Source organism: Pelophylax lessonae, assembly GCF_965119305.1.
Source record: "Pelophylax lessonae genome assembly, chromosome: 10".
Taxonomy (NCBI): Eukaryota; Metazoa; Chordata; class Amphibia; order Anura; family Ranidae; genus Pelophylax; species Pelophylax lessonae.
Window position 1 is genome coordinate 233,278,318 of NC_138777.1, and position 27,511 is coordinate 233,305,828.

Below are 27,511 nucleotides of genomic sequence, written 5' to 3' on the forward strand. Positions count from 1 at the left end.
GATCTATGGGGACCCTGGCCTGCTCTAAAGGTCTAAAGGGGATCTATGGGGATCCTGCTCTAAAGGGGGGATCTATGACATAGATCCCCTTTAGAGCAGGGTCCCTATAGATCCCCCTTTAGAGCAGGCCTGGGCAGGTCCCCCATAGATCCTCCTTTACAGCAGGCCAGGGTGAGGTGAGGTCCCCCATATAGATCCCCCCTTACAGAAGGCCAGGGTGAGATCCCCCATATATATCCCCCCTTACAGCAGGCCAGGGTGAGGTCCCCCATATAGATCTCCCCTTACAGCAGGCCAGGGTGAGGTCCCCCATATAGATCCCCCCTTACAGCAGGCCAGGGTGAGGTGAGGTCCCGTCCCCCATATAGATCACCCCCTTTACAGTAGGCCAGGGTGAGGGGGATCTATATGGGGGACCCCGGACCTCTCCTCACCCTGGCCTGCTGTAAGGGGGGATCTATATTGGGGACCTCATCTCACCCTGGCCTGCTGTAAGGGGGGATCTATATGGGGGACGGGACCTCACCTCACCCTGGCCTGCTGTAAGGGGGGATCTATATGGGGGACGGGTCCTCACCTCACCCTGGCCTGCTGTAAGGGGGGATCTACATGGGGGACCTGGTCCCCCATATAGATCCCCCCTTACAGCAGGCCAGGGTGAGGTCCCCCATATAGATCCCAGGTCCCCCATATAGATCCCCCCTTACAGTAGGCCAGGGTGAGGTGAGGTCCCGTCCCCCATATAGATCACCCCCTTTACAGTAGGCCAGGGTGAGGTGAGGTAAGGTCCCCCATATAGATCCCCCCTTACAGCAGACCAGGGTGAGGGGGATCTATATGGGGGACCCCGGACCTCACCTCACCCTGGCCTGCTGTAAGGGGGATCTATATGGGGGACCTTACCTCACCTCACCCTGGCCTGCTGTAAGGGGGATCTATATTGGGGACCTCACCTCACCCTGGCCTGCTGTAAGGGGGGATCTATATGGGGGACCTCACCTCACCCTGGCCTGCTGTAAGGGGGGATCTACATGGGGACCTGGTCCCCCATATAGATCCCCCCTTACAGCAGGCCAGGGTGAGGTGAGGTCCGGACCCTGGCCTACTGTAAGGGGGGGCTCTATATGGGGGACCCCAGACCTAACCTCACCCTGGCCTGCTGTAAGGGGGGGTCTATACTCAGTCCTGACTCCTGTCCTGTGTCACTCGTGACTCCTACCTTTTTTTTGCAGGTGCACCCGATCACAGCAGGCTATGTCTTCTCTTCTCCTCCAGGTCCTCTGGCTCCTAGGTTTTCCTCCTGCGTCTGTCGCCACTGGCTCTCTCCTTGTCTGGCCTGTGTCACCTGCCGCCGCTGCCAGCTTCTTCTTGCTGCTGCTGCCTGGGCTGGTCTGGTGTGGCTCCCGCGCTCAGCGCTGCGCTGGGCGGCCGCTGCAGTGCACTGTCCCTCCCCCAGATTGTCCCTCGCTCTCCGCACGCCTGGCAGCCCCCCCCCTCCACAGTGGGCGGCGACCCGGCGGCTCGGATCGGATTTGCACAGCGCCGCCGCCACAGCCAGCACTGCAGTGTGAGAGAATAAGTGAGCCAGGCAGGGCAGAGCTGCGGGTGCGAGCGCGCCCCCCCCAGATGTTGCGCCCGGTGCGGCCGGCCCCCCCTGCACCCCCCACGCTACGCCACTGGTGCCCCATCATTGGTGTTAGTGGAAGGAATAGTGCCCCATCATTGGTATCAGTGGGAGGAATAGTGCCTCATCATTGGTGTCAGTGGGAGGAATAGTGCCCCATCATTGGTGTCAGTGGGAGGAATAGTGCCCCATCATTGGTATCAGTGGGAGGAATAGTGCCCCATCATTGGTGTCAGTGGGAGGAATAGTGTCCCATCATTGGTGTCATTGGGAGGAATAGTACCCCATCATTGGTGTTAGTGGAAGAAATAGTGCCCCATTGTTGGTATCAGTGCAAGGAATGGTGCCCCATTATTGGTGTCATTTGGAGGAAAAGTTTTCCATTGTTGGTATCTGTGGAAGGAATGGGGCTTTATCATTGGTGTCAGTGGAAGGAACAGTACCCCATCATTGGTGTCAGTGGGGGGAATAGTACCCCATCATTGGTGTCAGTGGGAGGAATAGTGCCCCATCATTGGTATCAGTGAGAGGAATGGTGCCCCATTGTTGGTGTCAGTGGGAGGAATAGCGCCCCATCATTGGTGTCAGTGGAAGGAATAGTGCCCCGTCATTGGTGTCAGTGGAAGGAATGGTGCCCCATCATTGGTGTCAGTGGGAGGAATAGTGCCCCATTGTTGGTGTCAGTGGGAGGAATAGCGCCCCATCATTGGTGTCAGTGGAAGGAATAGTGCCCCATCATTGGTGTCAGTGGAAGGAATAGTGCCCCATCATTGGTGTCAGTGGAAGGAATGGTGCCCCATCATTGGTGTCAGTGGAAGGAATGGTGCCCCATCATTGGTGTCAGTGGAAGGAATGGTGCCCCATCATTGGTGTCAGTGGAAGGAATGGTGCCTCATTGACGGTGCCAGTGGGAGAAATAGTGCCCTAAGGGCTGGATAAAGCCAGGCCAAAGGCCACATTCAGCCGTCAAGTCCATTATGGTTCTACTGAATGCTCTCACAAACAATTTTTCTGAATTTTCATGCAAATGTTTGAATTTGATACTTCTAGTGTATGGCCGGCCTGACTGATGAAGCCGTATGTAAGAAGTATTATGAAGAAGAAGGTTCGGAGTGACCCTTTACTTAACTCTCTCCTATCGCAGTCACTAAGCGACTTTACCTGACCGTTGTGTAAAATAAACCTCCCGCATAAAAACTATTCCAGAGATAAATATTGTATTCAATATCAGACAGAGGCAGCGATTTCACTTAATCCAAAAAATAAAAAACCCCAAAGAATATAAAAAGAAAGGAGGGCGCCTTCCAACCGCGGTCACAAATCACTTTCAGGAGCCGGCCACTCTCTGCACAATTCACAGCAAGAATACAATTTCACCGCCGAGCAAGAGGTCAGCACTTTAAATTGCTTTTCCCTATCTCACATGAAAGAACGAAACATTTTCATTTATTGACGAGATGATGGCTGAGCTGAGACAAGTTACTTAAATCCAACGACCCCTGACTCCGAGTCCAAAAAGATCGACTTGTCTTCGTTTAGAAGGATTAGAATGGACGCAGTTTTTCTTTTTCCTTACCGCCGGTTGTCTTTTAAAGGAGAAGGAGAGGGCCAAAGAAAAATGGTTTCTATGGTTCCTTACGATGGTGCTGATTACATCTCTAGAGGGCAAGTTCATGAGAAATGGTGACCTCAGGCACTTGAGGTTCAGCCACATTCTCCGGGCATCTGCAGGCATTGGCCATCATTTGTCTTTATTGGTCTGAATTTTTTATAGTTTACGGTGGTGAGAAAAGATAGCGAATACAAATGAGGATTAAGGGCCGGTGCTAGACTATTTTGCACCCTAGGCAAGACCAGCTATTTGCACCCCCCCCCCACCCCCCGCCAATAAAAAAAAAACTGTACACATTGCCCCCTTCCTGTACATTATGACCTCCCTTTTAACCCTACACTCCCTTTCCTGTATACACTGCCCCCTTTAAACCTACACCCCCCTTCCTGGACACACTGCCCCCCTTTAACCCTACACCCCCCTTCATATACACACTGCCCCCCTTTAACCCTGCACCCCCCTTCATATACATACTGCCCCCCTCTAACCCTACACCCCCCTTCATATACACACGGCCCCCTTTAACCCGAAACCCCTCTTCCTTTACCCCAACACCCCCTTCATATACACACTGCCCCCTCAACCCTACACCTCCTTCATATACACACTGCCCCCCTTTAACCCTGCACCCCCCTTCATATACACACTGCCCCCTCAACCCTACACTTCCTTCATATACATACTGCCGCCCTTTAACCCTGCACCCCCCTTCATATACATACTGCCCCCTTTAACCCTACACCCCCCCTTCATATACATACTGCCCCCCTTTAACCCTACACCCCCCCTTCATATACACACAGCCCCCTTTAACCCTGCACCCTCCTTCATATACACACTGCCCCCCTTTAACCCTGCACCCCCCTTCATATACATACTGCCCCCCTTTAACCCTACACCCCTCTTCCTTTACCCCCAACACCCCCTTCATATACATACTGCCCCCCTTTAACCCTACACCCCCCTTCATATACACATGGCCCCCTTTAACCCTACACCCCTCTTCCTATACACCCTACACCCCCTTCATATACATACTGCCCTCCTTTAACCCTACACCCCCTTCATATACACACTGCCCCCCTTTAACAGTACACACCTCTTCATATACAAAGTGCCCCCCTCTCTAGAGGTGACATCCACAGGGGATGAGGAGGGGACAGGAGAGGAATGTAACACTGGCCATGGCTGCGCCCTAGGCGGCCGCCTAGTTTGCCTAGTGGAAGCACCGGCCCTGTGAGGATTACAGGATCAGGGCTGGGACAAGGGGTGGGCAGGAGGAACGGCTGCCCTGGGTACTACGGTATTATATGAGGTGGGGGGGGGGGCACCACGGGGAATTTGGAGAGAGGTGAATTTGGTTGCCGCAGGGGGTAACAACTGTTCTAGGAGGGCAAATTTGAGGAGATGTGCTAGGAGTGGTGCTTTGGGGGGATTTGTGTTGGGAGGGGTGATGGGGAAGAGAATGTGTGCCTTGTGTACTGGTAGGGTTGATTGAGGAGGTATGGTTGCTAGAAATTTTTTTTATTTATAGTGCAAAAAATAAAAATCACTGTGGTGATCAAATACCACCAAAAGAAAGCTCTATTTGTGGGGAAAAAAAGGACATTGATTTTATTTGGGTACAGCATTAAATGACCGCGCAATTGTCAGTTAAATTAATGCAGTGCTAAATCGTAAAAAATGGCCTGGTCATTAAGGTTAATTATTTTCCTCAAAATTCTGCAAACAATCCCCCATAATGACAACGGGAAAGAAGTTTGTTTGAAGTCTTTGCAAATTTATTAAAAATAAAAAAATAAAAAAATCCCATGTACATAAGTATTCACACCCTTTGCCCAATACTTTGGTGACGCTCCTTTGGTACCAATTACAGCCTCAAGTCTTTTTGAGTATGATGCTACAAGCTTGGCACTCCTATTTTTGGGCAGTTTCTCCCATTCTTCTTTGCAGGACCTCTCAAGCTCCATCAGGTTGGATGGGGAGTGTCGGTGCACAGCCATCTTCAGATCTCTCCAGAGATGTTCCATCGGGTTCAAGTCTGGGCTCTGGCTGGGCCACTGAAGGACATTCACAGAGTTGTCCCGTAGCCACTCCTTTATTGTCTTGGCTGTGTGCTTAGGGTCGTTGTCCTGTTGGAAGATGAACCTTCACCCCAGTCTGAGGTTCAGAGAGCTCTGGAGGAGGTTTTCATCAATGATGTCTCTGAGCATTGCTGCATTCATCTTTCCCTCCATCCTGACTAGTCTCCCAGTTCCTGCCGCTGAAAAACATCCCCACAGCATGATGCTGCCACCACCATGCTTCACTGTAGTGAGGGTATTGGCCAGGTGATGAGCGGTGCCTGGTTTCCTCCAGACATGACGCTTGCCAATCAGGCCAAAGAGTTCAATCTTTGTTTCATCAGAGCAGAGAATTTTGTTTCTCATGGTCTGAGAGTCCTTCGGGTGCCTTTTGTCAAACTCCAGGTTGGCTGTCATGTGCCTTTTACTGAGGAGTGGCTTCCATCTGGCCACTCCCATACAGGCCTGATTGGTGGAGTGCTGCAGAGATGGTTGTTCTTCTGGAAGGTTCTCCTCTCTCCACAGAGAAATGCTGGAGCTCTGTCAGAGTGACCATCGGGTTCTTGGTCACCTGACTAAGGCCCTTCTCCCCGATCGCTCAGTTTGGCCAGGTGGCCCGCTCTAGGAAGAGTCCTGGTGGTTCCAAACTTCTTCCATTATAGATGATGGAGGCCACTGTGCTCATTGGGACCTTCAATGCTGCAGAAATGTTTCTGTACCCTTCCCCCGATCTGTGCCTCCATACAATCCTGTCTCATAGGACTTCAGACAATTCCTTGGACTTCATGGCTCGGTTGGTGCTCTGACATGCACTGTTAACTGTGGGACCTTAAGTAGACAGGTGTGTGCCTTTCCAAATCATGTCCAACCAACTGAATATACCATTGGTGGACTTCAATCAAGTTGTAGAAACATCTCAAGGATGCACCTAAGTTTAATTTTGAGTGTCATGGCAAAGGGTGTGAATTTTTATGTACATGGGATTTTTTATTTTTAATATATTTTCAAAGATTTCAAACAAACTTCTCTCACGTTGTCATTATGGGGGATGGTTTGTAGAATTTTGAGGAAAATAATGAATTTAATCCATTTTGGAATAAGGCTGTAACATAACAAAATGTGGAAAAAGTGAAGCGCTGTGAATAATTTCCGGATACACTTGCACATGCAGCTTTGCCTCATGACAAAACACAGGTCTGCTAATTGCATTTGGGGTGCCATTAATAATAATAATAATTAATGGCACCCCAAGCACTTTGCGCATTTGCAACACATTTCCAAAATACACTGCGCACTGTGCACTTTGTCAGACATTCAGGAAACATCATTTGAATGCGGCCTAATGCCACGGGCTGAACAAAAAAACCTGAGACCTCAGATCGGAGCTGCTGTACTAAAAATCCAATGTTAGTACAGCAATCTCCCCTGCTGGTTAATTGTGTTCTGACAAGGGGACCATATACCCCCCCCCCCCCCCCCATGCCAGAACACTCCGGTCAGCGCTCTTTTAGCCATTGGCTGAAAGGACTGATCAGGAGTTGGTCGGCGGAACCTTTTTCGGTCATGCCCCTTCTACAGATGCTGGCTGTCATATAGTTAGACAGGGCTGTATACATGCAATGGCTGCAATACTTTACTTCAGAGCTGCAGCATTTTTAACGCAGGCTGCAGAGTTTTAACAGACAGCACCACCTGTCAAACTCCCAATTGAGTTCAATTCAATTGGCTCACCGTTGCAATGCGGTCTCGCAATGTAAAATTGCCATTCAGCAATTTAAAAAAGTAAAAAAAAAAAAAAACAGGTGTCATTAGGCGGCTGTAGTGAGGCTCTAATTTTTGCCATGGCTGCAAAGCATACAATTGCGATCTTTTACATTTTAGTGATTTGATATTTTCGGGAGTGCCCTGTCAGGTAGGTTGTACAGGGTACCGTGATTTCTAACAGCCGCCCTGCCTACAGGGGTAGTACTACACTGTTATGGTGGGGGAGTGGGTGGGGGGCTTGATGTGTTGGATTTATACCCTGCCTTTACACTTTTAGACCTCATGAACACGGACATATTTAGGCATAAAATATGTCTTGCGTGAAAGTTGGCTTGTGGTTGGGGAGCAGAAGGTGGTGTGTACAGGCTGTAATAGAAGTGAATGCCTGTGCCACCCTGTACTTGTGTTAGTGCCAATTTGTCATAGTCAGGGGTCAGGTTCAGAGGCAGTTAGCTACAGCAGTAGAGAAGCTCCCACCGACCAGCAGGATAAGCAGATATATAAGCAACTCAACCCAGTGGATGACACGGGCTCACCTGAGGTGCGGGGTCTAAGCACTAACTTGTTCACCAGAGCTCCTAAAGGTAGGAGCTGCGTGTTAGCACCAGGTCATGGTACTCCGGATCGCCCACCAGGAGGTGAACAATCCATGGTCCAGCAGCATATATAGCAGAAACATAGTCAGTAAACAAGTCAAAGGTTGGTCACAAGTTGTTGCAGGTTAGATTCAAGCTGAAGTGTAGTCAAGGAACAACCCAAGGGTCAGTAAAAAGTTGTTGCAGGTTGGGATTAAGCGGAAGCATAGTTCAGGAACAAAACCCAAAGGTCAGTAAAAAGTGGTTGCAGGTTGGGATCAAGCGGAAGCATAGTTCAGGAACAAGCCAAAAGGTTGGTAACAAGTGGTTGCAGGTTAAGGTCAAGCGGAAGCGTAGTTGAGGAACAAGCCAAAGGTTGGTAACAAGTGGTTGCAGGTTGGGATAAAGCGGAAGCGTAGTTGAAGAACAAGCCAAAGGTCTGTAACAAGTGGCTGCAGGTTGGGATCAAGCAGAAGTGGTGTCGAGGAACAAGCCAAAGGTTTGTAACAAGTGGTTGCAGGTACCTCAAGCAGAGGTATCATTGAGGAACAAGCCAAATGTTGATAGCAAGTAGTTGCAGGTTAAGGTCGAGCAGAAATGTAGTCAAGGAACAAGCCAAAGGTCAGTAACAAGTGTTTGCAGGTTGGGATCAAGCGAAAGTGTAGTCGCGGGAAAAAACCAAAGGCCGTTAACAAGTGATAGCAAAGATACGATCAGCAGCAGGAGTGATAAGAGCAAGATATCAGTTGGGAAGATCACAATAATCTGGCAAAGAGGAAGTGGAGAGACATGATTTAAATAAAGAAGTTCATAGGAGGAGCATGGAGTTCAAGGTTCATCAGAAACAAGGTTCAAGACAAGATTTCAAAGGAATTTGTCCAAGGAGCTGTGCAGCATCTCAGAAGGCTCAGCAAAAAGAGATACTGCCAGATGAAGCAGAGGTTGCAGGTTTAGATATGGATCCTGACTCTTCTCTATCCCTAAACATGCATACAACATATGGTACCAAATGCAGAAGTGTAACAATGGGGAAATTACACCGTACATGCATGTGCGGGTAAAGCAAAATGCCTAGAGGGGTGTACAGCAACTCATTTCTCTGACCAGTTGTACACCCCAGGCCACAGGAAAACTAGGCCAATCTAATGCCTAAGTATGTCCATGTGCATGAGGCCTTAATGCATTCTCCTCTTCTGTATGCATGGTACAAAACTAGGTCATGAAAGGGTAAGGCCTGCCAAACATAGCTCGAATCAAAAGGAATCAGCCAAAGGTTGAGCTGTCAACACCACCCGGCTCAACAAACTTTGAGTGAGATATTGAGGCAGGGGAGGGCTTAGACAGGTCGAGGCAGGCGCAGGGGAGGGATAAATCAGGTTCAGTTGCTTTGAGATAGGAGACAAACGAAGGATTAGTCAGGTCCAGGGCAAGCGGCAGGGAGGTAGCAATAATTCCAGGCACGCAGCAGGGGAGGTGGCAGTCAGTCGAGGCAGATGCAGGCGAGGGAGCACTTTTGTTGAGTTGGGTAGAGGCAAGTAGGGATTAGTCAGGCCCAGGGAGGGGGTCAAGGCAGGCAGCAGTGGAGAGATAAATCAGGTTCAGACAGGTCAAGGGATTAGTCAGGTCCAGGCAGGGGTAGCAGCAGGAGAGGGAGTAGTCATATCTAGGCAGGGGTAGCAGCAGGAAGCTGGCAAGGGAGTAGTCATGTCCAGACAGGGGGAGCAGCAGGCAAGGGAGTAGTCATGTCCAGGCAGGGGTGGCAGCAGGCAGCAGACGAGGGAGTAGTCATATCTAGGGAGGGGTAGCAGCAGGCAGCAGATGAGGGAGTAGTCATATCTAGGGAGGGGTAGCAGCAGGCAGCAGGCAAGGGAGTAGTCATGTCTAGGGAGGGGTAGCAGCAGGCGGGGGAGTAGTCATGTCCAGGCAGGGGTAGCAGCAGGCGAGGGAGTAGTCATGTCTAGGCAGGGGTAGCAGCAGGAAGCTGGCAAGGGAGTAGTCATGTCCAGACAGGGGTGGCAGCAGGCAGCAGACGAGGGAGTAGTCATGTCCAGGCAGGGGTGGCAGCAGGCAGCAGATGAGGGAGTAGTAATGTCTAGGCAGGGGTAGCAGCAGGCAGCAGACGAGGGAATAGTCATGTCTAGGCAGGGGTAGCAGCAGGCAGCAGGCGAGGGAGTAGTCATGTCTAGGGAGGGGTAGCAGCAGGCAGCAGACGAGGGAGTAGTCATGTCTAGGGATGGGTAGCAGCAGGCAGCAGGCAGCAGGCAACAGGCGAGGGAGTAGTCATGTCCAGGCAGGGGAGGACTGGGCCAGGGGGCAGGGGGGCAATTGCCCCCCGGGCCACTCTGATGCCCTGCAAAAAGGCTGCACCGCTTCTGCCAAAGACATGCCTAAAGTATTCCTGGTGAAGAGAAGTAAAAAGTCCCCACTGCTGACCTACTGAGTGCGGGAAGAAGACAAGGACCGAGCGCAGCCCCCCCCAGCATGGATGGTGTAAACTGTGTCTGAGCAGAGGCCGCTTACATGTCCCACTGGAGACTCTCCTCCCCAGGCAGCCCCGACCGAGCTGTCCCAGCTCCCCCCAACTGCCCCCTGCTGGCCAGGTCGGGAACCCGGATTTGGCCGGTGAGTAGAGAGTACCCGGAGCGGAGCTTCAACCTGGAATGGGGGTCAAGGGGAGGCGGGGAAGAGAGAGAGTGGGAGGGGGGCTGAGTTGCTGCAGCATGCGTCTCTGGTTTGTAACTTGCCCCCTGGGCCGAAATTTGCCAGTCAGCCCCTGTGTCCAGGCAAGGAGCCTTGTGAAAAATTCTTGGCTGAACAGCATCTGCCTGCAATCGGATGCAGTCAGTGGTTGGATATTCAGACACCCGCAGGTGCTGGCTGTCTGCATACAATAACCAGCAGTGCAAACTCGTGCCAACGATTAAAAAACGGGGCAGTTACCCTGACCTCCACCAGGTTACGGTATTGCCACCAACAGACCCCCCCAAACATTTTTGGATTCTAGGAGAATAGTTGTTACAACGTAGACAGAAACTGAGTGGAAGGGCCCCTTTGTACCGGTGCAGCGGAACCCTTCCTCTAAAACTGCCGATACAGAAGGACCCTTCCCATCAGTCTATGACTATGTTGCACCCATTCCTGATGAAGATGGATTGGATGCCCAAAATGTGACTTGTATCTTAGTGTAGACTTCTGTGAGCCAATCACACAAGCAGGAAATTACATTTCTGGGGGGCGCTCTGTGTACAGAGCGCCTCCATGCGGCCATATTGGATTTTACAGGAAACTACAGCATTACAGATTGAAAAGGAAAGGGGATTTCTATTACAATATGATTTGTTCAGCGATTGTATATGCTAGATTAGTATTATTATTATTTTTTTTTTTTTGCTCTTCTTTTTTCCCACAAAGTGGAGTTACCCTTTAAGTCTGCACGCTGTATGACACAGCAGCCAAGCAGGTTTAGCCGCGGTATCAGTGAGATCACGTTATTCATTTTACTGAGATGACCTCAACTCATGGCTTCATGACTCAGAGGTGTAAGGTCCATCTCCTCGCCTCCAGGTATCTCCGGAGAGACGCTGACATGACTCTGTTCATAATACCCGATGCAAATCTGTCCTCTCTTAGCCGTTCTGTTTAATTTTTAACTCGGCAGTTGGTTGGCACGTCAGGTTTGGGAGGGGGTGGGAGGATTCCTCCTAATTAGGAACACAGGTCTCTGTGTTATTGCAGCAAGCCCATCCCCCCGCACAGTTAGAAAGCACCTCCTATGGACACATTTAACCCTTTGATCACCCACAGTGTTAACCCCTTCACTGCCAGTGTCATTAGTACAGTAACAGTGCATATTTTTAGCACTGATTACTGTAGTAATGTCACTGGTCCCCCCAAAAGTGTCAAAAATGTCAGTCGGGGGTCCGATCTGTCCGCCGCAATGTCGCAGTTGTGCTAAAAATCGCAGATCGCCGCCATTACTAGTAAAAAATAACATAACGACATAAATGACATAAATCTTTCCCCTAGTTTGTAGACGTGACAACTTTTGTGCAAACCAATCCAAATATGCTTATTTGGATTTTTTTTTACCAAAAATATGTAGCAGAAAACAAAATGATGAAAAATTTTGATTTTTAATTTTTTTTTTTTATTGGGAATTGTTTTATAGCATTTCCAATAAAAATAAAAAAATCAATAAAAATGACATAAATCTTTCCCGTAGTTTGTAGAGGCGATAACTTTTGCGCAAACCAATCAAAATACGCTTATTGTGATTTTTTTTACCAATTGGCCTAAAATGTTAAAATATTTTGATTTTTACTTTTCTTTTCGGGAAAATTATATAGCAGAATGTGAAAAATATTGCTTTTTTTTTTTAGAATTTTTGCTTTTTTTTTTGTTTATAGCGCAAAAAATAAAAATCGCACAGGTGATCAAATACCACCAAAAGAAAGCTCTGTTTGTGGGAAAAAAAGAACATCAATTTTATTTGGGTACAGCGTCGCACGACCGCACAATTGTCCATTAAAATAACGCAGTGCCGAATAACAAAAAATGGCCTGGTCATTAACCGCTTGCCGACCGCCGCAGGACGATTTACGTCGGCAGTCAGCCCCTCGTCGCTAGCCTGTGAGGGTCTAGGGAGCGAGCGTGCGCCGCCGGAGGCGCGCTCCCAATCCCGTGCGGTCACGGACCCCCCCGCGCGTGTGCCCGGCGGACCTGATGTCCGCCGGTCACTCGCGATCGTCCGTTAGAGCAGGAGAAAGGCAGGCGGCTGATGTAAACACAGCCCCCTGTCATTCTCCCCTGTGTAAGAATGGTGATCATACGGTTCTACTATGTAGGACCGTTGATCATTGTTCCTACACCTCAAGCCACAGCCAATCAGTTAGAATCACGCTCCTAGGGACACACACAGCCCCTCCCTCTCAAAAAAAAAGTTAACCCCTTCACTGCCAGTGTAATTTTACAGTAACAGTGCATATGTATAGCACTGATTACTGTAGTAATGTCACTGGTAACCCCAAAAGTGTCAAAAATGTCAGTCAGGTGTCTGATCTGTCCGCCGTAATGTCACAGTTGCGCTAAAAATCACAGATCGCCGCCATTACAAGTAAAAAATAACATAACGACATAAATGACATAAATCTTTCCCGTAGTTTGTAGAGGCGATAACTTTTGCGCAAACCAATCAAAATTCGCTTATTGGGATTTTTTGTACCAAAAATATGTAGCAGAATACAAATTGGCCCAAAATTATGAAAAAAATTAGATTTTTACATTTTTTTTTTATTGTGAATTGTTTTATAGCATTCCCAATAAAAATAAAAAAAAACAATAAAAATGACATAAATCTTTCCCGTAGTTTGTAGAGGCGATAACTTTTGCGCAAACCAATCAAAATACGCTTATTGGGATTTTTATTTACCAAAAATATGTAGCAGAAAACAAAATGATGAAAAAATTCGATTTTTACATTTTTTTTTTATTGGGAATGTTTTATAGCATTCTCAATAAAAATAAAAGAAAACAATAAAAATGACATAAATCTTTCCCGTAGTTTGTAGAGGCGATAACTTTTGCGCAAACCAATTAAAATACGCTTATTGCGATTTTTTTTTTTTACCAATTGGCCTAAAATGTTAAAATATTTCGATTTTTACTTTTCTTTTTGGTAATGTTATATAGCAGAATGAGAAAAATATTGTTTTTCTTTTTTTTAGAATTGCCGCTCTTTTTTTGTTTATAGCGCAAAAAATAAAAATCGCAGAGGTGATCAAATACCACCAAAAGAAATCTCTGTTTGTGGGAAAAAAAGACATCAATTTTATTATTGTCCGTTAAAATAACGCAGTGCCGAATCACAAGAAAATGGCCTGGTCATTAAGGGGGAAAATCTTCTGTTCCGAAAGTGGTTAAAGACGGACCGACGAGAAAGTGCCGCTTACTCAGATCTGTACCAATGCTTATTCGACTTGACTGCAAATAATTTTTTTTTTGTGTGCATCTGCCAGAGAATTCCAGCTTCCGTCCGAGGTTTCTCGTCTAGGTTTGGTGCCCTTTTTTTTTTTTTACATTTATCCTAATGCATCCTCAAATCTACTTCTTCGGTGTCAAAGAAAACCCTTTGATGTTATTTTCCCCCACAGCCGAATCCTTTTGTCTGTCGCTGTCAGGAGAAATGAGAAATACACAAATAATAGCCATAATCCAGTGCCGCTACACTCGCCGCAAAAAGAAAAAAAAAAAAAAAAACATTTTATTTTACCGCTCTCCTCAGAAGTCGGGTTGATGTCCGTTAGTTTTAAAAGGGGAATCCACCGCGATAGGAAAAGTATTTTTATTTTTTTTCCCTGGCGCTCGTGTTTAACCACTTAAGGCCAGGCCTATTTCTGACATTTGTTGTTTACAAGTTAAAATCTGTATTTTTTTGCTAGAAAATTACTTAGAACCCCAGTAACAGTGCATATTTTTAGCACTGATCACTGTATTAGTGTCACTGGTCGCCACAAAGTGTCAAAAGTGTCAGTTAGCGTCCAACTGTCCGCTGCAATATTGCAGCCCCGCTATAAGTCGCTGATCGCCGCCATTACTAGTATAAAAATAAATAAATAAATTTAAAAAATTGTATATCCCACAGTTTGTAGATGGTAAATCTTTTCCTCAAACCAATTAATGTACGCTTTTTGGGATTTTTTTCTTTTTTTTTTTTTTTTCCAAAAATGTGTTGCAGAATTAATATTGGCCTAATTGTATCCACTTTAAGACTGGAAGGATTTGCCCCCTTAATGACTAGGCCCTATTTTGTGATTCGGCACTGCGTTAATTAACGGACAATTGCGCGGTCGTGCCACGCTGTACCCAATTAAAATTGAAATCCTTTTTTACCACAAATAGAGCTTTCTTTTGGTGGTATTTGATCACCTCTGCGATTTTTATTTTTTGCGCTATAAACAAAAAAAGAGCGACAATTTTGAAAAAAAAAAACAAACAATATTTTTCACATAATGCTATATAACCTTCTCAAAAAAAAAAATTAAAAATCTAAATTTTTAAACATTTTAGGCCAATTCGTTTTCTGCTACATATTTTTGGTAAAAACAAAATCGCAATAAGCGTATTTTGATTGGTTTGCGCAAAAGTTATCGCGTCTACTAACTACGGGAAAGTTTTATGTCATTTTTAATGTTTTTTTTTTACTAGTAATGGGGGCAATCTGCGATTTTTTTTTTGCGGGACTGCGACATTGCGGTGGACAGATCGAACCCCTAACTGACATTTTTGACACTTTTGGGGAGACCAGTGACATTAATACAGTAATCAGTGCTAAAAATATGCACTGTTAGGCCCCTTTCACACAGGCGGACCGTTCAGATCCGCCTGTCCGTTTTTTTTGCGGGACTGCGACATTGCGGCGGACAGATCGAACCCCTAACTGACATTTTTGACACTTTTGGGGAGACCAGTGACATTACTACAGTAATCAGTGCTAAAAATATGCACTGTTAGGCCCCTTTCACACAGGCGGACCGTTCAGATCCGCCTGTACGTTTTTTTGGAGGATCTGAACGGTCCCCCCATGCATCTCTATGGGGCATCGGATGTCAGCGGAGACATGTCCGCTGACATCCGATCGGTCAAATCTGGACGGATGGAAACCCTATTTTCCATCCGTCCATCGGATGGGATCGGATGAGAACCGACGGTCCGTTCCCATCCGATTCCCCCATAGAGATGTATGGGGCTCTGACAGCTGTGTCTCCGCACACAGCGCGGAGAACAGCTGTCATTCTCCTGCTCAGCGGGGGATCGGCGAATCGATCCCCCGCTGAGAAAAGCAGAGTCCGTCTGATGGACATCCTGTGTGAAAGAGCCCTTACTTTAATAATGACACTGGCAGGAAAGGGGTTAACATTATGGGCGATCAATGGGTTAAAGTGAGCCTAGGGAAGTGATTCCAACTGTGGGGGGGCGTGGCTTCTGAAATAACCATAGAGACATGTGATCCTATATAGAAGGCTTCCCCACTGCCGCCTCCTAGCTTCCCCCGCGTGTCACTTTTGGGGGGACCAGTGACATTACTACAGTAATCAGTGCTAAAAATATGCACTGTTACTGTAATAGTTACATAGTTAGTCAGGTTGAAAAAAGACACATTTGGTTCAACCAACAAAAAAAATAAAAAATAAAATAAAATAAAAAATGAGAGAGTTATAAACCCCAAAAAGGTGTATATCCTTCGCGCCTATGGTGGTCCTATTGTGAGGGGGTGAAATGGGGTGGGTTAGGAGTGATAGCAGCTGCAATAGAGTGAAAAGTATTGAAAGAAGAAAACCCCCAATAGTGGGATTTATATAGCGCTTGCTAATATTAAGATCAGTGTTGGGGGTAACTAGTTACAAAGTAACGGATTACAGTAACTACATTACTTTTTTTGGTAACGAAGTAACGTAACTAGGTACAATACTAATATTGGTAACTACACTACTTTACTAGGCTATAGGAGGTATCTACACTACTTTACTAGGCTATAGGAGGTAACTACACTACTTTACTAGGCTATAGGAGGTAACTACACTACTTTACTAGACTATAGGAGGTAACTACACTACTTTACTAGGCTATAGGAGGTATCTACACTACTTTACTAGGATATAGGAGGTAACTACACTACTTTACTAGGATATAGGAGGTAACTACACTACTTTACTAGGCTATAGAAGGTATCTACACTACTTTACTAGGCTATAGGAGGTATCTACACTACTTTACTAGGATATAGGAGGTAACTACACTACTTTACTAGGCTATAGGAGGGAACTACACTACTTTACTAGGCTATAGGAGGTATCTACACTACTTTACTAGGCTATAGGAGGTAACTACACTACTTTACTAGGCTATAGGAGGGAACTACACTACTTTACTAGGATATAGGAGGTAACTACACTACTTTACTAGGCTATAGGAGGGAACTACACTACTTTACTAGGCTATAGGAGGTATCTACACTACTTTACTAGGCTATAGGAGGTAACTACAATACTTTACTAGGCTATAGGAGGTAACTACACTACTTTACTAGGCTATAGGAGGGAACTACACTACTTTACTAGGATATAGGAGGTAACTACACTACTTTACTAGGCTATAGGAGGGAACTACACTACTTTACTAGGCTATAGGAGGTATCTACACTACTTTACTAGGCTATAGGAGGTAACTACACTACTTTACTAGGCTATAGGAGGGAACTACACTACTTTACTAGGCTATAGGAGGTATCTACACTACTTTACTAGGCTATAGGAGGTAACTACACTACTTTACTAGGCTATAGGAGGTATCTACACTACTTTACTAGACTATAGGAGGTAACTACACTACTTTACTAGGCTATAGGAGGTAACTACACTACTTTACTAGGCTATAGGAGGTATCTACACTACTTTACTAGGCTATAGGAGGTATCTACACTACTTTACTAGGCTATAGAAGGTATCTACACTACTTTACTAGGCTATAGGAGGTAACTACACTACTTTACTAGGCTATAGGAGGTATCTACACTACTTTACTAGGCTATAGGAGGTAACTACACTACTTTACTAGGCTATAGGAGGTAACTACACTACTTTACTAGACTATAGGAGGTAACTACACTACTTTACTAGGCTATAGGAGGTAACTACACTACTTTACTAGGCTATAGGAGGTAACTACACTACTTTACTAGGCTATAGGAGGTATCTACACTACTTTACTAGGCTATAGGAGGTAACTACACTACTTTACTAGGCTATAGGAGGTAACTACACTACTTTACTAGACTATAGGAGGTAACTACACTACTTTACTAGGCTATAGGAGGTAACTACACTACTTTACTAGACTATAGGAGGTAACTACACTACTTTACTAGGCTATAGGAGGTAACTACACTACTTTACTAGACTATAGGAGGTAACTACACTACTTTACTAGGCTATAGGAGGTATCTACACTACTTTACTAGGCTATAGGAGGTAACTACACTACTTTACTAGGCTATAGGAGGTAACTACACTACTTTACTAGACTATAGGAGGTAACTACACTACTTTACTAGGCTATAGGAGGTAACTACACTACTTTACTAGGCTATAGGAACGCGCTTTCCTGCATTACCCAAGCCGTGCGATACAATCGTTATTTCGGAGAATAGAGAGGGATGAAGTTTATGACTTTTTGTTGCACTTTATGTTTTATTCTGTTTTTTCAGGTTTTGTTCTCATGTTTCCCAAAGCCTGTGTTTATACAATAAACTCTATGCAGAAAGAGTGTCATGGATCTTCTTCTACACCGTCAATTAAGAAAGAGGAAAGTAAAGTAATAAGTAGTGAAGTTACTTTTCAAATGCAGTAACTAGTAAAGTAATCTCCTTACAATTTACAGAAGTAACAATTTTTGTCATATTATTGTACCAATTCTCTTTGTACCACCATCTTCTGTTTCCTTTCAATAAAAGTTTGTATACAAAAAAACAATTTACAGAAGTAACTAGTTACATTTTTTGAGTAACTACCCCAACACTGATTAAGATATACAATATAAATCATCAAAAAATAGTATGTATAAAATAGTGTGTATAGCAAGCGGATGTGTTAAATATTCTGCACAATAAATATAATAAAATATATCTACACAAAAATAAATTCCACAATAATAGTCACAAGAAAAATTTGTACATGTTGTGCACAGTAGATACTATTTAGTTATAAAGTGCATATTAGTGCCAGTAAATAAATAAGGAAAGTTGTGGCAAGGAATGTCCAAAATGCAAAGTTCATAAGTGACTTTCGTGCATGTATAAAATCGGCGCCAAATAAATAAAGTGCAGGTGCTTGGTGCGAATCCTCCAGTAGTCCAACTGCGGGTACTTGGGCGTGATAGGTATGGATTAAAGGGGGGTATGCACTCACCAGATGTAGTGGGTCTTAAAGCGGAGTTCCACCCTGGATTTTTTTTTTTTTAATACCCCCGGGACAGTCAGGGCTAGTACATTCCAAAATGGCTAGCCTCTGATCTGTCCCGGGTTGCACTTACCTGTTAGGACAAATACTTACCTTGCAAACGTCTTGTCCAGTGCTGCCATCTCAGATGTGGGCAGCTTGAAGCCAGCGAGATCCCCTTCGGCGTCTTCTTCCGCCTTCTTTGGTCCCACGATGCTCTGCGCCGGCCCCGACGTCACTTCCGGGTCGCGCGCGTCATCCCTCTACAGCTTCTGGGCATGCCCAGAAGCTGTTTAGAAGGGGGATGACGTGCGCGACCCGGAACTGACGTCGGGGCCGGTGCAGGCGCAATGATTCTTGGGAGCTATGACGTTCAGCTCCCAGGAATCATTGCAGAGCCAGGAAGTGACGACGGGCCGCGGCCGAGGAAGGAGGAAGAAGGAAGTAAGGTAAGTATTTTTTCTTCGCTACGAGGTAAGTAAAAAAAAAAAAAAATATGCGATTATCCATTTCTTTTTCAGGTGACCCGGAGCGAGAAGATGGAGGTAAGTATAAAAATAGGGTGGAACTCCACTTTAACTACCATATGGCAAAAAGACCTTCAGGGCTTTATGGCCTCCTGGGCCTGAAAAGAGGTATCTGCTGGGCCTTGTAGTCCCTCCGTGGTCCGGACTCCCTCACCTGGATATCGATCCTCAGGGTCCGTTTTGGGAAAAAATAAAGTGCTCCAGATAGTGCAGTACCATTAAAAAGTAGCCTTTATTGAATAGAGCTAATCGCACAGTACAAAAAGTATAAAATGTAAAAGTTGCGCCTGCTGAGAATGGTGCCTATGAGTGGAGAGCGGTAACTACCGGCTTGCGTTCCACCAGGCTCCCAGAGCGCGCAGCGTGCGTTCCACCTGACGCGCGTTTCGTCAGAGTGCGTGACGTCTTCAGAGCAAAATAAAAAATGACACTGGCAGTGGGTTAACAGTATAGGTGATCAAGGGGTTAAATGTGACCCAAGGGGAGTGATTCTAACTGTATGGGGGTGTGGCTTGTGAAATGACCATAGACACCTGTGTTCCTATATAGAAGGGTCACAGGAGCTCTGTGATCATTCCAGGGAGAAGAATGGTCAGCTGTGTTTACAACATCTGACCGTCCTTCTCTCTCTGCAGGGAGCGATCACGGGTGTCAGGCGGCAATCAGAGCTGCCTGACCCGTGCATTGGCTTCCCCCCGCTGACGATCGGGGGTGGGAGCTCGCCCCCTAGTTCCTCCCAGGCACGCGACGTAGCTCTACGTCGTTTTGCCTGTAAGAGCCAGCCTGCCGCAGTAAATATACAGGAGTCGGTCGGCAACTGGTTATAAAGAAATTCCATTTTTTCAATGTTTTTTATTGGATGTGTTTTATAGCAGAAAGTAAAAAGTATTGTTTTTTTTTTTTTGGTGTTTTTAGCACAACAACAACAAAAAAAAAAAACACAGAGGTGATCAAATATCACCAAAAGAAAGCTCTAAATGTGGGAAAAAAGGACATCAATTTTTTTTGGGTACAGCGTCACACAACCGCGCAATTGTCAGTTAAAGTAACGCAGTGCCGTATCGCAAAAAAATGGACTGGTCATTAAAGTGGGGGGGGGGGGGGGTAAATCTTCTGGAGGTCAAGTGTTTGAATTCACATTTATTTGTATTAATCAGCAGAAACGTGCCGTGTACTGTGGTTGGACGATACCGGCGCACTTAGGTGCTTGTCTGGTGTTAAAACCTCGGCTCACGGCTGTTCATTTCCCAGGCCTGTGTGGCCCACACGGCGTCCGGCTGAAGTACTTCCTGTTGGCGGCGTGGGGGGGGGGAGGGGGGGTCCTGTCAGAAACAGGAAGAGCATTGTGACTGCCCATTATGTGTGGTGGAAAACCACTTCCTCGCCGTTCTTGTAAACTTCTTATCATGTAGAAGCACGTACCATACACCCCGAGAGACGCCGCTATTAGCCAGCTGGTTGGTTGGGAACAAGCGGCGGTTTTCCATGGTTAAAGCTGAACTCCAGGCGGATAGAAAAGACGCAAATGACTGCAGCTCTATATTTATTTATTATAGGTACCTACTGTATACAGTGCCAACAACTTACCCAGCACTTTACATATATTGTATATATTGTACATTCACATCAGTCCCTGTCCTCAGGCTTACAATCTAAGGTCCCCTAACTCACATTCATACATATACCAGGGCCAATTCAGACAGCATAGAAAGCTTATATATGTATGCAAAGCTCCAAAAGGCCGTGACGTCACTGGTCACTAGATGCCAGGCGGCTCTAGCAACCAGTGGCCAGTAGAGTCTCAGGTGGAGGCTGGGTGACTTTTTTGCCGTCCCCCTGCAAAGTGTTGCCCTAGGCCTGGGCCTTGCCGGCCTAGGCCAGGATACAGCACTGGATTTGTACAGGAATTGTAGCTGCTGACTTCTATTTTTTTCTGGAGAAGCCCGGAGCTCCTCTTTAAAGGGGTTCTAAAGGCAATTTATTTTTAAATAACAAACATTTTATACTTACTTGCAGGGCTGGGACAAGGGGTGGGCAGGAGGGTCGGCTGCCCTGGGCTCTGTGGTATCATGTGAGGTGGGGGGGTGGGAGAAGAGGACTTTTGCCAGGAGGGGGGATTTGAGGGTTTGTGCTACAAGAGGTGATATGGTAGAGGGGAGGGGGAATTTGTGCTAGGAGGAGACATTTTTTTGGAGGGGGTTTGTGCTTGTAGGGATGATTGGGGTGTGTTTGTGCTAGGAGAGGGAATGGGGGGGGGGGGGGGTATTTGTGATAGGTGGGGGATTTGGAGTGGGAAGGAGAGAATGTGTACTCAGAGGGAAAGTTTGAGGGGTGGAGCATTTGTTCTAGAAGAGGTGATTTTTCTTTGTGGGTGCAGGAAATTTGTGCTGGAGGGATGGAGGGGGCAACAATTTGTACTGGGAGGGGGAGTTCAGCAGAAGGGAAGTTTGTACTGGGAGGAGGGGGAATTTACAGTATATTTAGGGGGTAATCATGCAGATTGGTGCACAATTTTTTTTTGGAGGGGATTTTTGCTGATATATAATGGGGGGGGGGGGGGTGCAGTTTGGCATATTTGCCCTGGCCTCAGGTGACATTGTCGCGTCACTGCTTACCTGCTCTGTGTAATGGTTTCACACAGAGAAGCCCAGATCCTCCTCTTCTGAAGTCCCCCGCCAGCACTCCTACAATCCCCCCCCCCCCCCGAGCGCCCCCAGAGCAATACTTACCAATAGTGTAAATGATATACTCGCGCCTAGGTGTAGTGAAAATGTAATTAATTAATTGATAAATTGGGAAGCAGCAAGTAAGAAGGTCACTATCTACTATGAGATAATGATCTGGAAATTGTGAAATAATGGTGTATACTGCGCTACCCTATGTAATAGGATTTACTTATAATAAACGACTGGTAAGTGATTTGTGTTCAAGTGAATAAATAAATAAATGAATGAATACTGCTGTGCTATAATTAATATGCTTACTATAAACAATGTAAATTAGCAAATATCAAAAAACCTCTAAAGTGCACGTGCAAACATGTAAACAATAATGGTGATAAATTTATAAAGTGCTGGTGCTTAATTGATAATAATTTTCCAATAAACTCATATCATATGTAATACATTAACAGCAAAAAAGTTTTCCAAGCATGTATCCAGTGAAGAAAGGGTCCATAAAGTGAAAAAAACAAGTAGGGAAGTGCAAAAAAGAAGAAGGTGCTCAAAAAGAGTCTCTTGTGATGAAATGGGGATCGTGCGAGCCTTGATTGCTAACACTCTGTGCCAAAAGGTAAGGTAGCCCACTTACCAGACGATGTGGATTCTTATGGCGTACACCAGTAAGAATCTAAAGCGCTTAAACTGCTGCTCCTTTGATGTGGATGGACGGATGGGCGATCTCGTTATGGGTACGGATGTGCTTTCAGCATGAGAAGGAAGAAGGAAGAGAGACTCCTCATAGTGTAGAAGGTTACAAACCTTTATTCAAAATATCTTAAGAACACATCAATCTTCATAAAATCATCCGTAAAAATAGTCCATAAAACCCCCAAAAACCGACACTGCAGCTAAAACTTGAATTCTCCAAATAAAAACACTCCAGGTAAAAACATGCGTGACACAGCAAAAAACTCGACCAAAGAAAACACTCGAGTATGGCTAAAAAGATTACCGCTCATGAGATCCTGTATTGCCTCGCGGCTGTAGTGCAACAGGACGCTGGTTTAACTCCGCTAGTGTGCGCCGTACCCGGAAGTGAGGGTTCCGGCGTGCGGTCCAGCTACAATCTCGGAGCGAGGCAACGTGCGTGCCAACTTGACGCGTTTCGTCAGAATGTGACGTCTTCGGAAGTGGTGCGCACGTTGCGTTTCAGCTTGGTTATATGCCGGACCATTTGCTCATTTCCGCTAATTAACCCGTCCTGTTAACCCCTTTTGTCTTAGTCTATGAACCGGAAGCAATTCACTAAGTTCATGATCTGTGCTTAGTTGTTTTGGGTATGGTAATTCTCAAGTACAAGAAAAAAACTCCCCGAGATAGAATAAATAATTATTTTATTTCATCACAAGAGACTCTTTTTGAGCACCTTCTTCTTTTTTGCACTTCCCTACTTGTTTTTTTCACTTTATGGACCCTTTCTTCACTGGATACATGCTTGGAAAACTTTTTTGCTGTTAATGTATTACATATGATATGAGTTTATTGGAAAATTATTATCAATTAAGCACCAGCACTTTATAAATTTATCACCATTATTGTTTACATGTTTGCACGTGCACTTTAGAGGTTTTTTGATATTTGCTAATTTACATTGTTTATAGTAAGCATATTAATTATAGCACAGCAGTATTCATTCATTTATTTATTTATTCACTTGAACACAAATCACTTACCAGTCGTTTATTATAAGTAAATCCTATTACATAGGGTAGCGCAGTATACACCATTATTTCACAATACTTACCAATGTCAATTACATAACAAGTTTTAACTTGTTTTTAACTTTTTTTTTTTTTTTTTTTGGAATAACCAAATATTTAGTTTTATGTGATGTGTTTTCTTGCAGTGGACCTCTCAGAAATTAAGGAAATTCGCCAGGGCAAGAACTGCAGGGACTTTGAGCGAGGAAAAGCCTCCCGCCTGAAGGAGGATTGCTGCTTCACCATCTTCTATGGAAGCCAGTTTGTGTTGAACACGTTAAGTTTAGAAGGTAAGACGGACCCCCCCCATCACTCCAGCGGCAGAGGGACCCCCCGGACCCCTATTGCCAAATGTAAAATGTGTACCACAATCAGCGTTTTCAGCAATCACAAGGTACAGAGCCACTCTGATTGGGTCTGTACATTGTGACTCTGATTGGATCCCGTCCATTTATGGAGGCACTGGTGTGTTTTCTATTCTGTTTAGAAAATAGTGTCCATTTCTAAGCCATTTTTTTTTTTTATAATACTGTGGTTAAAAATGACATAAACGGTCAGGGGAAAAACTGCAGCATGCTGCGCTTAAGTCTAGGTTCACATCTATGCGGGCTGTGCTTGATGCATTTTTCCAGTGGGTTTTGCATTTTTAAACCCGCGTTTTCGATAAGTTTTTGCATGCCGTTTTATTCAATTGGTGTTTTTTTTTTCTTTATCCACTTCCAGCAAACCGGCTTACCTGTACCTGTCCCTGTCCCTGTACCTGTCCCTGTCCCTGTACCAGTCCCTGTTCATGTACCTATACCTGTTCCTGTACCTGTACATGTACCTATACTTGTTCCTGTATCTGTCTTGTCCCTGTCCCTATCCCTATCCCTGTTCCTGTATCTGTTCCTGTCCCTGTCCCTGTACCTGTTCCTGTTCCTGTCCCTGTACATGTACCTATCCCTGTCCCTGTACCTATACCTGTTCCTGTCTCTGTACCAGTACATGTACCTATACTTGTTCCTGTACCTGTCTTGTCCCTGTCCCTATCCCTGTCCCTGTTCCTGTATCTGTTCCTGTCCCTGTACCTGTTCCTGTATCTGTTCCTGTCCCTGTCCCTGTCCCTGTACATGTACCTATTCCTGTCCCTGTACCTATACCTGTTACTGTTCCTGTCCCTGTACATGTAGCTATCCCTGTCCCTGTACCTGTCCCTGTACCTATACCTGTTCCTGTACCTGTCTTGTCCCTGTACCTATACCTGTTCCTGTCCCTGTACATGTACCTATCCCTGTCCCTGTACCTGTCCCTGTACCTATACCTGTTCCTGTACATGTCTTGTCCCTGTACCTATACCTGTTCCTGTCTCTGTACCTGTCCCTGTACGTTGGCTTGAAGAAGTGGTTGTAGCGGGATGATCTGCAGCTGCAGGCATCACCCCGGTACCGTTCTTTAGAGCCGGCGGTTGGCTTTCTAGAGATAATAACCGATGCAGCTCAGCAGCCACTCGGCTGTTATCCCAATGAGCGGGAGGGGACCCCCCCCCCTTCCACCGCCCTACGCGGCTTTGCCCGGGTATCCAATCCCACCGGGAGACCCGAGCAACCAGCCGGCACATCCTCCGGCTGGTTGGAGTCCCGAACAAAGCAAGATTCGGCTTTGATCGGGTCTCCGTAGTAGTACTTGGGAGGCGACATCACAACGTCACTTCCGGTTTGCTCGGCTGTCGATGGCACCAATTTAAAAAAACTGTCAGTATTAAAAAATGCAGATTTCAGCATTTTGAATACATTGAAGTGCAGTGGAGGGGTTTGGTGTCTTTGAGACCCCCCGATCCCTCCATAAAGAGTACCTGTCACTGCTTATTACTGTCACATTCCCCCCGATCCCTCCATAAAGAGTACCTGTCACTGCCTATTACTGTCACATTCCCCCCGATCCCTCCATAAAGAGTACCTGTCACTGCCTATTACTGTCACATTCCCCCCGATCCCTCCATAAAGAGTACCTGTCACTGCTATTACTGTCACATTCCCCCCGATCCCTCCATAAAGAGTACCTGTCACTCCTATTACTGTCACACTCCCCCCGATCCCTCCATAAAGAGTACCCGTCACTGCTATTACTGTCACATTCCCCCCGATCCCTCCATAAAGAGTACCTGTCACTGCCTATTACTGTCACATTCTCCCCGATCCCTCCATAAAGAGTACTTGTCACTGCCTATTACTGTCACATTCCCCCCGATCCCTCCATAAAGAGTACCTGTCACTCCTATTACTGTCACATTCCCCCCCATCCCTCCATAAAGAGTACCTGTCACTCCTATTACTGTCACATCCCCCCCGATCCCTCCATAAAGAGTACCTGTCACTGCCTATTACTGTCACATTCCCCCCCATCCCTCCATAAAGAGTACCTGTCACTCCTATTACTGTCTCATTCACCCCCGATCCCTCCATAAAGAGTACCTGTCACTGCTATTATTGTCACATTCCCCCCCGATCCCTCCATAAAGAGTACCTGTCACTGCCTATTATTGTCACATTCCCCCCGATCCCTCCATAAAGAGTACCTGTCACTGCCTATTACTGTCACATTCCCCCGATCCCTCCATAAAGAGTACCTGTCACTGCCTATTACTGTCACATTCCCCCGATCCCTCCATAAAGAGTACCTGTCACTGCCTATTACTGTCACATTCCCCCGATCCCTCCATAAAGAGTACCTGTCACTGCCTATTACTGTCACATTCCCCCCGATCCCTCCATAAAGAGTACCTGTCACTGCTATTACTGTCACATTCCCCCCGATCCCTCCATAAAGAGTACCTGTCACTCCTATTACTGTCACACTCCCCCCGATCCCTCCATAAAGAGTACCCGTCACTGCTATTACTGTCACATTCCCCCCGATCCCTCCATAAAGAGTACCTGTCACTGCCTATTACTGTCACATTCTCCCCGATCCCTCCATAAAGAGTACTTGTCACTGCCTATTACTGTCACATTCCCCCCGATCCCTCCATAAAGAGTACCTGTCACTCCTATTACTGTCACACTCCCCCCCGATCCCTCCATAAAGAGTACCCGTCACTGCTATTACTGTCACATTCCCCCCGATCCCTCCATAAAGAGTACCTGTCACTGCCTATTACTGTCACATTCTCCCCGATCCCTCCATAAAGAGTACCTGTCACTGCCTATTACTGTCGCATTCCCCCCGATCCCTCCATAAAGAGTACCTGTCACTGCCTATTATTGTCACATTCCCCCCCGATCCCTCCATAAAGAGTACCTGTCACTGTCTATTATTGTCACATTCCCCCCGATCCCTCCATAAAGAGTACCTGTCACTGCCTATTACTGTCACATTCCCCCCCATCCCTCCATAAAGAGTACCTGTCACTCCTATTACTGTCACATCCCCCCTGATCCCTCCATAAAGAGTACCTGTCACTGCCTATTACTGTCACATTCCCCCCCATCCCTCCATAAAGAGTACCTGTCACTCCTATTACTGTCACATCCCCCCCGATCCCTCCATAAAGAGTACCTGTCACTGCCTATTACTGTCTCATTCCCCCCCGATCCCTCCATAAAGAGTACCTGTCACTGCTATTACTGTCACCTTCCCCCCGATCCCTCCATAAAGAGTACCTGTCACTGCCTATTACTGTCACATTCCCCCCCATCCCTCCATAAAGAGTACCTGTCACTCCTATTACTGTCACATCCCCCCCGATCCCTCCATAAAGAGTACCTGTCACTGCCTATTACTGTCACATTCCCCCCCATCCCTCCATAAAGAGTACCTGTCACTCCTATTACTGTCTCATTCACCCCCGATCCCTCCATAAAGAGTACCTGTCACTGCTATTATTGTCACATTCCCCCCCGATCCCTCCATAAAGAGTACCTGTCACTGCCTATTATTGTCACATTCCCCCCGAT

The 27,511-nt window shown here is 46.1% G+C and overlaps 1 protein-coding gene across 5 annotated transcripts in view; it reads left to right on the forward strand.

The window, feature by feature from the left end:
* The window catches only part of PLCG2 (phospholipase C gamma 2), a 237,264-nt gene that overhangs the window by 70,559 nt on the left and 139,194 nt on the right, over nt 1–27,511 (forward strand). For all 5 annotated transcript variants that reach the window (XM_082269676.1, XM_082269679.1, XM_082269680.1 and 2 more), the window contains exon 3: nt 23,723–23,866. In XM_082269676.1, coding sequence (XP_082125802.1) covers nt 23,723–23,866 — 144 coding nt within the window. The remainder of the gene's footprint in view (nt 1–23,722; nt 23,867–27,511) is intronic.